The sequence below is a fragment of the Candoia aspera genome, chromosome 6, assembly GCF_035149785.1.
Source record: "Candoia aspera isolate rCanAsp1 chromosome 6, rCanAsp1.hap2, whole genome shotgun sequence".
In the NCBI taxonomy this organism is placed as follows: domain Eukaryota; kingdom Metazoa; phylum Chordata; class Lepidosauria; order Squamata; family Boidae; genus Candoia; species Candoia aspera.
This window is the reverse complement of record NC_086158.1, coordinates 57,779,060-57,797,679: the sequence shown is the minus strand read 5'-3', so window position 1 is coordinate 57,797,679 and position 18,620 is coordinate 57,779,060. Positions and strand designations below refer to the sequence as shown.

The 18,620-nt window shown below is 38.6% G+C and overlaps 1 protein-coding gene across 1 annotated transcript; it reads left to right on the top strand.

Annotated features, from left to right (window-relative positions):
- Window positions 1-4,218: 4,218 nt before the first annotated feature.
- On the top strand, window positions 4,219-13,518 carry SPMIP5 (sperm microtubule inner protein 5). Its single transcript, XM_063306171.1, has 5 exons — window positions 4,219-4,276; window positions 6,546-6,767; window positions 9,215-9,401; window positions 11,347-11,438; window positions 13,358-13,518. Exons 1-5 carry the CDS (start codon window positions 4,219-4,221, stop codon window positions 13,516-13,518), a joined length of 720 nt encoding a protein of 239 aa, XP_063162241.1.
- Window positions 13,519-18,620: the final 5,102 nt, after the last annotated feature.

Sequence of the window (18,620 nt, the reverse complement as noted above, 5' to 3'; positions counted from 1 at the left end):
CTGTAGGGATTTCTAAGCTATCAGCACTTTTTTCCCCTCAAAGAAACTGGAGAATTGTCAGTTTGTGTCAGAAAGATACTCCCGTTATTTCCACAACCTTCAGTCATTTCAGATCTTCTATATTCTTGCTTTTTCTTTTCTTTGCATAAATACCCTTCTCTGGTTCTGACTCTCAGGAAGGCTGATCAGAATCACCAGTCCCCAATTTAAATTGCTCTTCAAAGCCATAGGTTAATCACTCTTAACAAGTCAATTCCCTCTTTTTACACAGTCAAGCAAATTTAAAGTGAATTCCTGCAACCCCCCTCCTTTCTAGCATATGTTTTTTGAAGTGTCCTTATTTGATTTTATGTTACTTTTTTTTAATGGGTTATATCCCTGGTACAGAAAACTTGATAGAAACAAGATTCACTTTTTGTATTCTATAAACTTACCCTTTGATTTTCCGTAAACAAAAGTGCATGCATTGTCTGCATCTGTACTAATCTGTCACGAATCAAGCTAACAAAATAACCATTCCAGGTTTAAAGTACTGTAATCCTGCATTATCAAGGATCTGCATCCCTGTGATGCAAGATGTTAAAATTTCTGGCCTGTGACAGACCAGAGGTTCTTTAATTTCTGCATAAAGATTTGTTCCATTTTTGAAAGTTAATTATATTAATCTCAAAGTTATCAGTTGCTTAGCAGTGCAGAGCTTACATGAAAATATTTCCTTTGGATGAAGGCATGTAAGGTTCTGATCTGATTAATGCCTCAACGTGCTTTGCTTAGTGTGCCTGCAGCCGATGAAGGGAGCTAACTCATGGAGGCTGCAATGCTTGTGAAATCTGTAGTGCGGCCAACAAACCACTTCAGCCTATAATCCTGCCAATAGAAGTACAAGTATATTGACTGATCTGCTCTTTTGGGGCTTCTGCTACTGTTATCTTAGTTATATACAACTTTCCACAACAATTTTTGGAACATATATGTATACACACACGCATACAACATAGAATGCTATTGACATCATGAGATTCAGATTTTTGGAAAATGTTTTTCCTCCATGCTGTCACCACTGCCCTAAACTGAGCATAATTTTGCTGGGCATGTTCTCTCTGCCACTCAGGTTCCACCCCCACTTCCCAGAATAATAGTGGAAATAGGATAGATGTTTAATGGAACATTTTAGAAATAGAATATGTGATGCTGTGACAACTACATGCTTTACTATGAAGCACTATGCTATGTTTAAAATAAATGGTAAATAAATGCTTACTTATAGGTAGAATTTATCCTGTCTTAAGTTGGTAGAAGTGATCAAAACTCAAGTAGGAAACTATAAAGTTTCCACAAATTATATGTTGTATTGCCTGCTGCAGGTTTCTTGCAGATGGGCAAGATGCTGACTAGGTGTGATATGATGCAGATTCAAGTCCATCCTCAGCCACAGAAATGTGTTGGATGACTTGGGGCCAAATGCTTTTTCACAGTCCAGCTGATCTCACAGATTTGTTAAGGAAAAAAAAATGGAGGAGGGGGTCTCATGTGCACCACTTTAGTTCCTGGAGGAAAGGCAGAATATAAGACAAAAAATTATTTAGTAGGGCAGAAGGGAAACTTGTTCTACTTGCACCCTTGGCAGCAAGATTTCCTCTGCTTTCAGTAGAAGTTTCTGCCTGGGCAAAATCTTAAAAGCAAATCTGGAAATTAAAAATCTCGGCAATCAAATCTGGTCTTGCTAAAAGAGATCAACCATTTATCTGTGTTCTGCTTCCAGATGAGTAAATATTTCAACATATTACAAGTTCTAATTTTCAGTCAGGTCATGTAATTATTGTAGCAAACTGAAATATTTATGAAAAAAAAAAAATCCAGGGCACATTTTGTATAGGTTGTTGAGCATAAGGCTAATGTATACATCTATGCTTGGATAACTCCTAAAACAGATTATAAACACATCCAGTCCTTGTGATTTCTTTGACCGCCCTCCTTGTTCCAGATTCTTAAGGTTCTGAAGATTATAGCTTGTTACATTTACATCTGAATACACTGTTCAAAATTTCAAATAAATTAGTAAATCCATGTTGGAAGTCATGTTTTGTGTTGTTTTTTATGGCTTCTTGTGTAAAAGTTATTTTCAGTACAGTGGCGCTTAGACTGTTCTTTAAGTTTGCAAGTATTTTCAGATCTTTTTCAGTGTCCTTTGTCTAATATTTGATTATTAAATGTTTGGAATCAGATATTCTAACAATATGCTAAAATTTATTTTTGAAATATACTAAATCCTGTGAAATAACTTATATAAGAAATTGTACAGTTAAGAAAAAAAACCACTCTGAACTCAGAATCAAAACCCCTATTCTTATAAGCTGTTCCTTAGTATCTCTGCTCTCCAGAGGACTTCCCTTGGGAACTCTTTCAAATTACCTCCAACATTCCCGAAAATTGCAATGCTTTTGAAATCAGAGCAGCAAAATCCCATGCATGTTTTCACAGAAGTAATCCCCGTGATGTTTAATGGTCCTTACCAACTAGTAAGCAACATGGTAGTTTATCAATCATGATGCCTGCTGTCTAATCTGATGCTTTCCAAATAATGGGGGGCTTCAAGCTGACCAAGAATTATGGGTCTAAAATCCCACACAATTTGATGGTGCCGCGCTGAATATACTGATGTGCAGAAATACTAGATCCTTGAAAAACCGAATTTTTCCTGTTTCAGTCTTTAATGAAACATCGCCTTTAATCCAGGTCTGGGATGTAGACTAGTTTATGATCTTAGAAAGTCTTTGTGGTATAGTGATGAGTACACTTTGGAAAATCCAGATTCAAATCCAGGGGCACGAGTATGTCTGCGAAGACAGTATTGCTATTTTCCTCCTTGCTTAGGATCACCGTTTGGGGATCGTTCGGGCACCAAAAAGCACGCGGCCAATTTCAACCCAGTGAAAAGAAGCGCGTTTCTTCCTCTCGCCTTCTGCCCGAGCCCTTTGCTCACCCCCTGCAGTTACACTGCCTCTGTCCGAAGATTATTAATACGCTCCGGAAGTCTCCCTCCCGCCGTTGTAAAGATCGTGCAGACTGACGTCATAATGCTTGGGATGAAGCCGGCTATATTGACCTCTCCTGGGAGGGGTGGGAGAGAAGCGACGGTGGAGCGCGTGATTGGCAGATACTATCGTGGTAAACGCTTCCCCTCATTCCTCCTGGGTTCCTTCCAAAACTCAAACGGGGCGGGGGTCGCACTACCGCTTCTCCGTTTACAACACGTATTAACCGACGGTGTTAGTTGTTTTTCTTTCTCTGCTGGCTTTTTCTGTCTCTGACTCGTAAGTTTGCTTTTGCGGAAATGCGCTCCTTAGAGTCGACCTCAAGCCCCGTTTTTTCTCACCGTTTCTCTCTCCTGATATTCTGCACAAAGAAAGTTATATAAAAGCAGTAGAAGCCAATGAAACCTGGACAACTGACGGGCTTCTGTTGGGATATACGGGTGACAGGAGTGCCTCTGAAGAGCTTCACTAGCTTTTAAAATGGTGAAGTCGAGGAGAATTTGCTTATCAGGAGCTATGTGCCACCGCCTACTTAACACTTAACCACATTTAAAAGCAGGAAATGACTGACTACCAGATAGCGTGGAACAAACTGGAAGGTTGGGTTGTTGTTTCTATGGGCTGGGTCTGGGTGGTTCCTAGCTGACCTTGGCTGACCTTGCAAGCTGATCAAGTCAGTGTTCTTAGTGCTTGAATGCAGAAAAAAATCTCTAGAAATCCCAGGGCTGTAAGTTTCACTGGGCAGTTGAAAAATATCCTGTAAGAAGGTGATAGCAAGTCACTTCTGTAATGCTGCCAAAAGAGCAACATGGATGCAGTCAACAGGAACCAAGCTTGACTTGAGGGTGCCTGTGTCCTTAAGAAAATGTAGAAATACTACTAATTGTATGAAGAATAATAGGTCCTTGTTACTGTGGTTCTTGGGAGGGGTTCTGCTTATCCCTGACATTTACAGATCTTCCTAAGCTGTTTTGAGTCTGCTTTGAAAGGCTTCTTCCTCATATTTGGAGCCTATACCCAGGTGGATGGTCTTCATGACATTACCATGCTGAAGTTAGGGACTGAAGGGTCTGGCAAACTGGAAGTCGATATGTTTTAAGCAAACTGGCCTTTCATAGGCTTTTGCATATTAAAGTATGGATGCCATGGTGAGCATTTGCTTTCTGTCACAGCTGGAAAAAGCATGACAGCATTTCGGCGGCAAGTAGATGAACGTAATCCGTTGATACCAGGATACACAGGTAACAACTTACAGCTTTAGCTATTTCTCAGCCACTAACTTGACAAGGATTGCAATGTCCTGATAAAGAGGAAGCCAAGGAATGAGTTTCTCAGCTGGGTCACTTTGTTCTACTGCAGTTACTGCTTAATACACTGGTGTACCAATAACAAACAAGATTATAGCTTTTATTAGCCTTCTAAAGCTAAATAGAAAGCTTCATATGCTGTGAAAGGACATTGCATATAACCAGTAGCACCTAATCTTGGCTATGAACCTAATCAGTCAATATACACTCTTGGAAATAATGATACGGAGAATGAAACTTCACTTTGTAGCATGGCAGCTTCTCACATACCAAAAGAGATGTCTGGGGCATCTGGTTGCTTACCTCTGCTCTATCATTACAATATAACTTTTTTAGCAGTTAGACAATATCTAAAATGTTGTGATGATCCATGTAGAGCAAGGGATTGCAACTCCTTTTGCAGTCAGTGGATACATGAAAAGCCAGCATGCTGGTGGGAAATTATGTTATAACCTCATTGGAATAAGTGGGGTTAGCATTTATTGGCCTTCTGGCCAATTGAAAGTAGTAAAAAGAGTGTCCCTAACTTTACAAAATCTTAAGGTACCCATTTAGCATCTTAAAATTCCTTGAAAATAACACTACCTTTTTAATAGTTATGTGTGAGCCTAGCTGAAATGTGACAGGTGGGCAAAGTAGGAACGGATTTTGTTGATACTTACGCTAGTAACTACAAGGGCAAAAAACATACCTATGGGACTGATACTATAATTAGATCCCAATTTCACTATCTATTGATAGGCAAAGCTGTTAGCTAGCCTTGGTTCACTCATAGATGTTTGGAATGGATCTGGAGTTACTGCACTTATCAAACTAAAGATTCTCATTGCTGCTTTGTATGTGTCATGATTTAGCTATGGCACTTGAGCCTTTTATGTGCTCTAGTTAATTTGATAATCTGACATTCTAGCTTGCATTGGAATATGTTGTTGCTGTGCTGGATTAAAAGTGGGGTCCATCCCCCACCTGTACCCAGAGTTTTTTTAAATGCTCAGCTTGTGGATGAATGTTAGGGACATTTGAGGTAATCAGTCTCTGTTAAGAAATAGTTCTGGGGTAGCAGTGCCTAAGTTGATGTCCTCCAGATGAATTGACACTCTGTATCCCAGGATTCTTAGCCACCCTGACCTGCAATTATTGTAGAGGTAGTGCCAATACATCTGGAGATAATTTGTTTGGGAAAGACTACTCTTGAATATATCTTCTGGAGATACCGTCAATATCACATCCTTCTTTGTCCTCTTTCTTTGCTCAGAAACTATATGAAGATTCAAGGTGAAATTTAACTCTCTTGCTTTACTTTTCATTATTTTCTTATCTGTAGTGCAGGGTGAATATAGAAAGCCCCATGTTCCTTCCTTTCCCTTCTCTAGCTCTATTTTAAGTAGCTCCTGCTGCCAACCCACCTCTCCCCATAAGTAGGGGTCCCGTAGCGTTTGTGGGACAGCTTTGCATACTGCATGCACCAGAGTTCAAGGCAAAGATTTACTTAGGCCAAGAATAATAATTTATACTATGGGGATGGGTGAGAGAAATGTAGTGGGCAAATGTTATGAATATATTTTTATTTTATATTTCAAATTCAGTTACCACCCATCTCGCTCAAAGAGAAACTCTGGGCAGTTAAATTATAATTTAAATATATATTAATCACCTGGCAAGATATGGCAAAATTATGTTAAGGGAGAGAGAGATCCCTAAAGCTAAAATTCTGTGTTTTATGACCCAACAAATAATCTGTCTGGCATACTTTTTGTGGATGCATGTAATAAAAAGTTGGTTTCGTGATGGACAGTATAATAAACTAATGAGGTTATAAGGAAGCAGCTGCTTCAGGAGGTACAAACTCCTTAAACAGAGGATGGATGGCCATTGGTTAAAGAAGCAATAGTAGTAGATTTCTGCTTTAAGGGTTGGATTAGATCACTGTTTCCCAACCAGGCAACTTTGAGATGTGTGGATTTCAGCTTCCAGAATTCTCTGGCTATAATGGCCATTGCTAAGAGTTCTGGGAGTTAAAGTCCAAGGTTGGGAAATACTAGGTTAGGTGATATCCTAAGGTCCCTTCCAATTTTAGATTATATAATTCTATGGTTTGTGAAATAGTCCTAGATATGTAAACACTTGACTAATGGAAAGCCTAGGCTATCCTGTTTTGAAGGTTTCTGAATGGTGCCTGAAGACATGCCTTTGCTTTTTCTAGGATACATCCCTCTCAGATTCTATCGTGTTGGAACTAGCTTTGGAAATGATTCCGTGTGGTGTGTTAACACTTTTCGTGATATTACAGACAGAAAGGGTGACCAGGTAGCTGATCTGAGGCACACAGCAGCCACCGCGCCACAGCTACCACCTCTTTGCGCTAATGAAGAAGTATTAAATGTACTTGATGACTATAATTACAAACATCATCCCTATGTGCTGGGTACAGTATGCATAATTTATAATAACTTGAATTTACTTAAATCCCTCTAAATGCCATCATACTTCAACATTGTTGGCAAACAATTGCAGAAATTATGCAGAAATTATGACGATAATTATGGCGATTGAAGGTTGGCTTCATAATGGTTTGTGAAGGACCAGGAAGGGAAAGCAGTCTGAAATATCTGCCAATGGAAGTGTCCTTTGCCTTAAAGGAAGCTCAGTGCTAATGCTGCCACTGATGTCATCTACTCTACATCTGATTGGCATATTCTCAGTTGAAGACCAATGTGCTAACAATTTTGTGTCTACGATAGCATTGATTGTCTTCCCCAAAGTACTCATATTTCCCAAACTCAGCTTTATTTCTGGTTCCTTTCTAGGAGAGCATGGGGAAATCACATTTGGGCTCTTGGCTTTTGGATGTATTTCCTTCTTTATTCATGCTAATTAGAATTTTGCTTTCTAGAGGCTTAAGTAGGAAAGTCCTTTTTGCTGCAAGAAACAGTGGCAAAAAAATGAGTGCTCTTTGTTCATTTTCCTCCTTCCAAATGTTGAGGCTTAAGGCTGTGTTGATTTTCTCTGGAAAAAGAATGACAAAGGTCAGTGTTTTATCATTACAGATGCCAAATCCTGTAGGCTTTTGTTGTTGTTGTTGTTACTTTGCTGAAGTGAAGTCATGGCTGTTACCCACAACTGACCTAGGTAGTGGATGGGAGGGAAAAGTTATATTATGTCTGTTTTGATGAATTGTAGTGATTAACAGTATAACAGCAATTGTCTCATTGGGAGAGAGGTAGGAGGAGCATTTCTCCCATGTCAGGTCCTTTGGTTTCTTTTTTTTTCTAAATCATGTGCAAGACTGGAAGCATAAAGCATGAGAAAAGGTTTAATAGCCTTGCTATTACAGATAAGGAGCAACAAAAATTGGCTTCTGTCTGCAATTCTATCTATAGGTACATGAACTTGCTTCATCTCCTCCAAAAATCTCAGCTGGAGGATTAGGAAAAGTACACTGCAAATTTAGAATTAATTGTCCACAGTGGAGATTTCTATTACATTTATTCTTTGATTTTTATAAATGGGGCATAATTTCAGGGTGAGTGACTGTTCAGAGAATTTCACTCTGTTTCCTCTCCCATCAGGTTTTCTACTTTTACTGTTATCAGTCATCAGTCAGTGAATATTTTGTGGCCAGGAGGCATACTTAGTTTTTTGACTGTTTTGAGAGAAGGAAGTCCCTCTAGCAGATGTTAGCCTCACTAGGTAGACCCGACCAGGAAACTGAATGCACAGAAAGGCTAAAACTACTTTTCTTGAGATTGGCTATAACAACAAAATCTTCCATGTCTGATTGTACTATACCTCCTCCTCTTTCTTATACTTCAGTGAATTAGGGAGGTGTCTGCCTGAGCCACTTCTGAATGTTATCTTAAAAAATGTTTCAGCCCTTTTGCCTAGGTAACAATTCCTGCATATTTCCGGCTGGGTGATCTTGGGCCAGGCACTCTCTCTCAGCCCAACTCACCTCACAGGGTGGTTGTTGTGGGGAAAAGAGGAGGAGGAAGGAGTAATAGGTATGTTCCCCACCTTGAGTTATTTATAAAAATAATAAAGGTGGGATAGAAAATAAATAAATATTTCTGTCAAGGTCATCTTCTGTACAGCAGCCTTCCCCATGCTAGCAGTCTTCAAATATGTAGACACCCCCACAAATTTCCCCAGCCAGTATTTGTTTACTTATAGCAAGTTGTGTGCCAGTTACTTGTAACAAGGCTAGGCAGCTCACATCCATAAAACTTTCATGACCTTCCAGAATGACAAGAGAAAAGGAATCATCCTAGCCCCAGGGAAAATACTATTTGAGACTGCAGGAGCTGGAGGGCTTTGGGGCTTGTGTTCCTTTCACATCTTGGGGAAAGAGAATCCACAGTCTTCCTGCTTGGCCCCTCTGAGTTGTACAGGCAGATTCTATTCAGAGGAGATAGTCCTGAAGGTGACAAGAACTTGCCTTTTGCTGAAAATACTGGGACTTCAAGTCCAGAGAACTGGAGTCCTGGGAAGATTGTTATACAGAATTATTTTGGGTTCTGCAAACCTTAGAATTCCTGCAAACCTTCTGATGCTTCCTTTTGGTACCTAGTAAGTAAATTTTAATCTGCTGCTTTTCTTCTCTGTGTGGAAAAAATTGTGCCTCGGAAGCCATCTGGGGGTGTTGGGGAAGGGATGAGCCACCATAGGGTGCTGCATGGTAGGTTCTTAGCAAGCTACTTAAGGGAAGATTGATTGAAATGCTAGGGAATAAAACCAAAACTTGCATCAGCTTCCTTCTGGACTTTCCACTATTGTTCATGTCGGACCTGGTTTACATTCTTTTCCCTACACCATTTGTAATCCATGTCAGCCTCCATTAGCTTTTCAATAATACTCCTTATGATCATTTTGCAGGAACTGTGGAGACGAGAAGAAGCCTACTTGAACCACCCATTCCAGGCTGGACGGGCTTTGTGCCTAGATCCAAGGTCACAGAGTTTGGTCATGGAGTACGCTATCACGTGATGGCAGAAAACTGCTATCAAGATTTTAAGAACTCATTGGAGAGAGGCAAACAAGATCCTGCTGGGAAAGATCCAATGTATGTTGACATTGAGGTCTTTAAATGGTGTGCACTGCCTTGAGAGAAATAATTCTGATGCCAAATTACATAACAGTATTTGATAAAGGATCAGAAATCAAGTTTGGAAATAGAATTTTAATAAATATGTGAATTGCATACAGTAATGTATCTTTAAAGCCACAAAAAAATTGACCATGAATTGGTCTTTTGTAATGGTCTATTATTATCATGAGAACCAGTTTTGTGTAGTGGTTAAGGCACCAGGCTAGAAACCAAGAGACTGTGAGTTCTAGTCCTACATTTGGCATGAACCCAGATGGGTGACTCTGGGCAGTCTCATTCTCACATTCCCTCACAGTCCTAGAAAGAAGGCAGTGGCAAACCGCTTCCAAAACTGTTGCCAAAAAAACTTTAGAAACTTGTCCAGGCGGTCACCAGCAGTCAAGACTGACTCAAAGCCATAACTAAATAATAAAATCAATATATAGAATCCTGCCTCTAAGCCTCTCTTAATATCTGAGTTCTTAGAGGTGTTTCAGGCCAACCTAGGAATGTATAGCTGCAATTTTTGTTATTGTTACCTTTGCCTCAGTATGAATTCAATTGTTGGAGATATAGGTGATGTCTGAGGTTGGTGCTTTGTTTCATAATTCTTTTTTAATATTTTTTTAAAAGAAAACTAAGGCAGGAGGCTTGCTGGCAACAAGGAACAAATGTTGACAAATTAATTGTCACCCTGGCGACCCAGGCTGTAAAGGGTTTGTAAATATGTTCACATTATTGGTTACTTAATGTTCTAACTTAATCCATTGTTGGATTCAGTTTCCTTTTAGTGGGGCACTCTAAAAACAACAGTTATAAGATCATATTTTTTAAAAAATACATACTTATTTGACTTTATCATCAACTTGAGGCTATCCGATTTCATACACTTGCTGAGTCAAGGCATATGTAAGGAGGATTGCCCATTTTATTTTATTTATTTATTAAATTTGTCCCCGTCCATCTCCTCCCATTGGGGGACTCTGGGCAGTTTACAATAAATAATCAGTTAAAACAACAAACATACACTATAAAATACAATATATACAGTAAATATATCATTACTCTTAATAAATAGATATAAAAATAAGAGTAAAAATAAAAGAGTAAAATCCAAGTGGCAGAATATTATTATTATTAATAATAATGTGATACATGTAAGCTGTTTTATGTATTGGTGCTTTTTTCTGTATTCTTGTTTTTAGAGTGCCATTGAGAAAGATACTTATTTCAGAAACCGGAGGGTTGAGCTCCAATAAAATCAGCTTTACTGGCCCTTGGCATTCCTCCCTCCTCTTCCTTCCTTCACTGCCTAGCCTTCTCCCCCATTGTAATGCTTGTTTAAAGAAACACACATACATAAAGATGCAGATGCTTTTATCAAACTCGCATCAGCTTGAGCCTTGTGACATGGAACTGCATCTGGAGAGAGAGGACACTCCAAAGGCATACACACCCATGCAGGGAGCCCTCTCCCCACTCCCCCAGGAAAATGTCTTTGCAAAACAATGGATATCAAAGGAATGCACCTGCTTTTCTTACAGCAGTAGTAAGAAAACCAAACGTTACTGGCAACCAAGCCTAGCCAAAGAAGTGTGTGTTATTATTTATATTAAGGCAAGTAATTCAGTAGGTGTAGAGTTATTTTGTCTCAGCATGGGTGATTATACCTGCCAGATAACTGTTAAAAGCATAAAGGCTCTATAAGGATTAAAGGATGACAACCTTATGTGAATTTGGATTTTTTTTTTTTTAAATAAAGTGGGTAGTTAGCATGAGGAAAAAACTATTAGGAAGATTGTGATAAGGGTTTGCCCAGCAGGATCCTAACCCAACAGGGTGCATAACAAGAGCCAGAAAAGGTGGAAAATGGCAAGAACTGCTATGATATTGATACACATTCTATTCTTTTCCATTTTAGGAAAGAAGTGCCTATAACCAAAGGATCACACCCACACCAGAGATTCTATAGGCCTGAAGGAATGATGCCCAAATACACTGGCCATATTCCACGTAAGGGTTCAGATTTTATTCTTTGAAACCATGATTGGCCAAAAGTTGAATGTCCAAATTGAGTTTGGCCAAAAGTTGAATGTCCAAACTCAATTTTCTTAATAGACAAATCTGTCCCAACTCCCAGTTTGGAGGAAAAATAGGGGCAGTGCTTTTCCATGTTCTGTACTGCTTTGTGATTTCAAGCATGGTTTAGTGCAACTTTCTCCAGCCTGGGCACTCCAGATATTGAAGTTGGAGCACAACATCCATCATCCAGATCAGCACAAGTTTATACCGGCTAGACTAGTGAGTACCTAGAAGACATAAAAAGGTTTTGAGAGCCTGCAGAAATGCTTATGTAGCATCGATTGCAGTGTTTGTCAAACTTGGCAACTGTAAGATTGATTGATTGATTGATTGATTGATTGATTTGTCATATTTTTACTACCACCCATCTCCCCCACTCGGGGGACCCTGGGCGGTTCACAATAGAAAGTTGTAAATGTGTGGACATCAAAAGTTGAAGATGTGACTTCAACTCCCAGAATTCCGTAGCCAGCATGGCTGGCTGGGGAGTTCTGGGAGTTGGCCCACACCTCTTAAAGTTGCCACGTTTGAGAAACACTGATCTATTGCTAATTCCTTAAAGTAACTGCAGCCTTTTCTAAGATTGCATGGTAGCCCCTCCTGCAGCTGAAGCAGAATCCCAGGGAAAGATCCTGGAGTTAGAGACATGAGTCTCTCTGCATGCTCGAAAGCACCTTTTGGCCTTCAAGACTCCTGCAACTCTAACCAATATAAAGCAGCTGGAAAGTAGAGGTGAACAACTGACAGTATGCAGTAGAAAAAGCTAATACGTACGTTGGTTTGAAGTAGTCTACAAGCTGTACTACAAACTTGCTAAAGGAGTTGGTTGACTTAAATTTGTAACCAGCATGTTTAACATTCAAGTATGTTAAGCTTAAAACAGAGCAGTGACAAAAAGCAACAATATTATAACTCTGCAAGATAATAAAAGCATAAAATAGCAGATGAAATGTTTCTGCCAGTGGCTAAAGTGGTTGAATGTATTGAAACAAAAGTGAAACTAGCTAGCTTGACATAATAAATTAGAACTATACCTGCAAGACATAGAAATTGTTTTTTTATCTTCAGATTTGCATAAGTAGCAAAATTGATTATGAAATATATCTGGCAGCATAGACATCCATACACAGGGTTTAGAACGTTGCAGCTGACACCAAAGACACGAGTAATGAAAATTCCTCTTTTCCCCCCGATATGGAGGGATCACCCTTTCACCATTAGAATTTCTGTATTTGTCCTTCAGTATTCTTTAAGGAGTTGATGAACAGCTTCCATCCGCTGAATGGCCACTGGCTGAGCTTGTTGAGATGTAGGTGAAGGTGTGTTTAATATCAGGAGGACTCCAAATTGATTAGTTTAATTTAGTGCAGTCAGACACCAGATTGGTAAACATATTTCAGCAAGTCAGTTTTTCAAACCACTGTGGAATTGTGGTAAGAAGGCTGCACCTACTTGAATGACCTTCATTCTTTCAGCTTTTGAGGATGCAGAATCCTTTTAGAGAAGCTAAAATCTAGGGCTGTGCGGTACCTTGGATTCTATTTCAAAAATCTATTTCAGGGCCAGAAGACCTAATCATTTACCAAGAAGTTCCAGTAGAACAGTGTTTCTCAATCTTAGAGCCTTAAGATGTGTGAACTTCAGCTCCCAGAATTCCCCAGCATCTCACTATAGAACATGATGCCATGTAGTAACTGCTTTCTTATTGCTGTAATGTTTAATGTGTTAATCCTATGACTTGAAGCCATTCTACCAAGTGTGTTCATCCTAGAGAACATGCAAGTTAAAGGTCAGCTTACTGCACTTGTTGCAAGGATTTGAATATTAAAAGAAATATTTGTGTTCTGCAGATGAACGCTCTGGCCTTGGAAAGACATTTGGAAATGTAAGCAGAAGTTGCTCTGTATGCAGCCATCCAGATGTGAGCTATGGGGTTTATCTTGCTAAGAAGCGCAAAGCAGAAAAAGTTCCAGAGCAAATCAAAGAAGACAAGAAAGCCTTAATTGCATAATATTTGAACTGTACCACTAGACAATTAAAGTGAACATTAATGTCTGGGATGGGGCCTACTTAAAAGCTTTCTCTGTTTGATCAATCATGTGGACGTGTACAAGTATTTAAAAGTATGCTATATTTCTTATCAACTCCACTGTAAAGGAGTTACTGTGCCAGGATGGAGCCATAACTTGGCATATAAACTGAGAACTCATTTACATTAGTTGGAGGAGATGAATGATTTCAGTGAAGAAGAGGGTTTGAAGGTATGTGGAGAAAATGCAGGTCCCTTTGGGTTAAAGGAAGCATAAAAATTAGAAGATATCAACAAGTAAGGAATTCTGAAGTGATTTCAAACATTGAGATTGGAATTCTGCAAAGGTGGGACATCCACCACTCCCAAATAGATTAGTTGAAACTTTGAAATAAAGAATAAAATAGTAAGAATTGTTTTAAAAATAATTGACAATATTGTCCCAATTTTCCTGGTGGTAACCATGGTAAATGGAAGCCAAGAAGAAAGGAGGTCATTTTCACATACGATGAAATTCCAATCTGTTTTAAAAGAAAACAGCTGTGAGTTTATAGCAGAAGATGATAATAGTATCTAACAAGGCAGAAGTGATGTTTGTTTGTTCATTGTTTACCAGACTTTCAGTGGGACTGATTTTAGCTCTTAAAAGTTCTCCATAATTGCACTGATATTTATTTACTCTTAACAAACAAAACTCCTTGGTGAAGTTACCTACGCAAGGGACTGTTCCAGAATTACTGCATATTGAGATAATTCTATATTTAAGGAAATAGTTTATTATCCTGCTGTTGAATTTTGTCACAGACAAAGCACTTATCAGGTGCTTTGCTCTTAAGGTGTAAATATTGGGCAGGCAGGGTTTTTTTTATATAAAAACTTTAATATTTGAGCAGTTTATATAATATTTTGCCATTTGGAAGTACTTTGCTGTTTTGATAGAGATTGGATAATTATGTCATAATTGCTTGAAGTGCTTTATATGAAATAATATTTATGTACATATTAAAATCATCTAGTTAATTGCTGTTCTGCAGCTGACCCTACAAACCCCAATTTCTTATATTTCTGCCAGCAGTCCTTCTAGATAATGGTCAGATTTCAGACTTAGACGCTTCTTTGATTTTTGATTAACACTCTGAAGTTCACCAACCATACTTATTGTAGATATAAAGTGGGAGATGCATGCAAAGCACACACTGAGGCATTTCTGGTAGGTATTGGGACCAGATTCAAAAATTGTTTTGTGCACATAAAAATCTAGGTCTTTTTTTCCCCAATCTAACTTCAAGGGGATAATACAGTAACTCTTCTTGTTAAATAGCCCTCAGTCAGCCCCCTGCCAATCACCCATTAATTAACCTCTGCAACCCAAGTGCCCTCAATGTGTGGGCTTGAATTCCCAGAATTCTTAGTAATCCTCCCTCCCCCCATTCTAGTAGCTAAAATCCACACTTCTGGAGGACACCCCTTTGGGGTGATGGGTTATGATAAAACAATCTTCCCCAATCTTGTGTCCCCCAGGTGAATAAAACTCTAACTCCAGTCATCCCCTGGCAGAGTGGTTGGTTGAGCTGTAGAAGGAGGGGGAATTGTATTTTGGCTTGCTTAGAGAACACCAGGGGTGAGAAAAGCTATGTTAAAAGTTTTGTGGAAGGATGTTAGCATAATAATAAATAAGTGCCTAACTTAATTACACTCAGAAGGGTGGTTTTTTTTTCTTCATTTGATTGCATGGTACCTTGTCGAGCATTTCAGTTTCTGAATCTTTCAGTTAAACTGTTAACCTTTACACTTAAATTTTCCTTCTCAGCCTATAATTTGTATGGTCTGTCGTCAGAAAAGGGAGGTAGATTAGATGGCATCTGCTATGCTGCAAACTATAATTATTAACAGTGTTTTGCATTACAAATGCACCCTTCAAATTCCTTCTGAGTAGATGGGTAGTGCTCCAGAGAAGCTTTGTGCAGGTAAGACCCACACTGGGACTATTCCAGTCTGTCTTCGTCAGAAAAAGGTGTTTGTGTGTGAGAGAGGTATTGCTGAGTGGTTCAGATGTGCTGAAATATTAGACTACATTTTGTGGACCGCAGTTCTTCAGGCTGGAAGTTTGGAACTGCATTCGTACATTTAAAAAAACAAACTCCCAAAAATGCTACCAGACTGGAGATAATTTCAGCTAGTCCCTGAGGTACTCATTGACCACCATTTTCTATATAGAAGAAATGATCCAACTCAGGATCTCCCAGCTGCAAATTGATAATATAGTACTGAGGAATGTGTAAATTAGTATATTATTGATGTAATATATGCATTATAACTTATATGTTCAGCAAGAGAACAGCGTTGTGAAAAGCATATAGATGAAAGAGAAGCAGGTTCACAAAAGCACTGGTTTTATTTGGATGCACATATGATAGCTCAGTAAACAGGGCTTAGAAACAGGGTTTTGACTGTTTCCAGACCCATTAAATCAGAAAGCTTTTAATTAACCATAGTTTATGGTTTCAGCTAAATTGACTAAGAACTTTGTAACAAGCCAACATATTAAACCACTAGTTGTGGTTCTAATTGTGGGTTGAGATCTGTTAGCCATAGGATAGCTCAAAACAAATTGGAAACTATAGCTAATGACAGACTTCTTGCCATTATTACTTTGTGTGTGATGGAAGGAGATGCATTATTAGGGGAAAATAATGTCCCCTTTTTCAGCTTGCTATGAGGGACCAAAACTGGTTCAGTGTTTACAAGCCAGAACTGTTTGGTTTAAAGGTGATAGAAGCTTTACTTTTAGATCATATTGTCAAAATTGGTAACCTATTTAATTTTATGATTCTACCTAACAATATAGAGATGGTAAAGTCCTCTGTTAATAAGTTTTTTCTTTTTTCTTTTTTTTGCTCCCTTTTACTATTCCTGGGATGTTAAATCCTAGAAAATATAGCCCTGCACCAAAGAGATGTGTTACAGATTTTGGTCTAAACTACCCCAGCACTGTGCTTCATTATAGAAGTGTCAGGGTGTTTTCAAATGTTGATAGCAAAAGCTGGATTTTGCTGCCAAACTGTATTGAACAGGCTACATCAGTTTCACAAGTCAAACGTCTCTTAATTGATATGATGCTGATCAAAAACCTTGCTATGAATAGCATAGTGTTAAAATCTGAAAAGACCCATCAATCTTACATGCACTTTGAGCATATTTTGTTGCAAATAGCATCCTAATTGATACCATAATTATATGGTGAGGAGCATAATTTATATATCACAAACTGCAGTCCTTTTGTTACTGAGGAAGTTGACACCTTTACAAGAGAACAATATATGTCAACCAAAATATATACCAATTAGGCCTTAGTGAGACACTGAAATGAATGATTTCAGAATATGCTGTATTTACAAATAATATATGGTTTACAGCCACTTGCATTTCAAACAGTTCTTTTTGTTGCTACTATTTTAAAACTGTAAGCATTGAAAAAGGTCACAAAAATATGTCCATTAGCTCTGAAAGCCAGGAAAATGGACAGTAATTTGGTGTTCATTTAACTTTGCATTTGATGGGATAGCTATAAAATGTAGTTTGCTTAAACACTACTCACCAAAGTGATTGGCGCTTCACTTCATGATTAAAAGAGGGTGTTTGATGGTAACCCATTGTTAACTATGAATGCACTGATGTTAGCAGTCGTACAAAGCGGTTGTAAGTGTGGAGCAAGCAGAGGTTGCTTACCCCTCCCTGTTTCAGATCCTTCATAGAAGAGAACATTATCTTTTTTAAAAACTCTACTTGATTCCATTACCAACATCCAAAGACTGTTTGCAAATTAAAGACCAAGAATAGGAAGGTTGCTGAGTTAGAGCCAGAATGAGCAGAAAGGGTAGAGCTTGGAACCAAACCAAAGTAGATTCATGTGCTATTTGTATCCTAGTATTCAGTAAGAATAGCTCTTCCAGATAAGACTATGGCATGAGACTAATATTATTGATTATATATTTTTTTCTCATAGAGCCAGAAAATACTTAGAAGTCCATGGAAGAATAAAAGCATAACATCCTAAGTACATGCCACATATTTTTTATCATGCAGTTTGTCTTCTGTTTGAGTGCACAGGGCCAGCACTAAGCCTGAGGACCTCATCTCAGAAAGATTGAAATGTGGCCTACCTTGAACTTCCTTAGCTATTCTTTTGCCTTCGCCCTTTAGGTTCAGTGGAGGATGCTCTTCTAGCACCACTATTAAGCAAAGATGTGATTGCTGATTCAGTTCACTTTCACCCAGTACCTGATGGGTCTTTTGTCTTGGACCAGCCCCATGTGCTGATAAAATTTCTGGATAAGCTCCAACTTTACTCAGGTACATAGGCACCAATTACCTAATGTTCCTAAAGTTATGTATGTCATTTTCCTATTGGATTAATAGCAAGCCTATCCTTTGGCATAATAGAGCAAGGGCATGAAGGAAAAATGCTCCTATACCTTCAGAATTAAAGTCTGCCTCTCCCCAGACAATCTTACACTGGAAGGCCTTATTTCCTGAAAAGGCTTCAGAGGTGTTTGTGCCTTCAGACATTGTTACACCTGAAGATAATATTAAGGCTATGCAGATATCTAGATTCAAAGGGAAAAATATAATTCCAAGAATAGCATCCTAAAGCAGTTATACATAGGATCAAGCAGCTGCTGTGCCATCTCAGGAAAAGGCATATTTTGTTTAAGGCATTTCCAGCATACACTGTATACACTTTAAATCACATTTTCCTTGCTAAATCTAGATCTCTGCACAGCCTAAATTATAATGATGTGTATATACATTCCACTTACATCCCATTTACTGCTCTTCTTTGAAGACATGAATAACTGCACATTCTGGATGGAAAAAGATCAAAATCTTGCTGTGTGAGATTGATGGGTAATGATAATGCCAATGCAATATATTAAGTGGCTGCTGGGATTTATTCAGCATTTTCACTTGCAATGAGAGCACTGTTCATGCTGTGATAGGAAGCATATGAGATACACATGTGCACTTGGACACACATACCTGTACCATCACTTACAATCACTTTAGCACAAGAATACACAAGG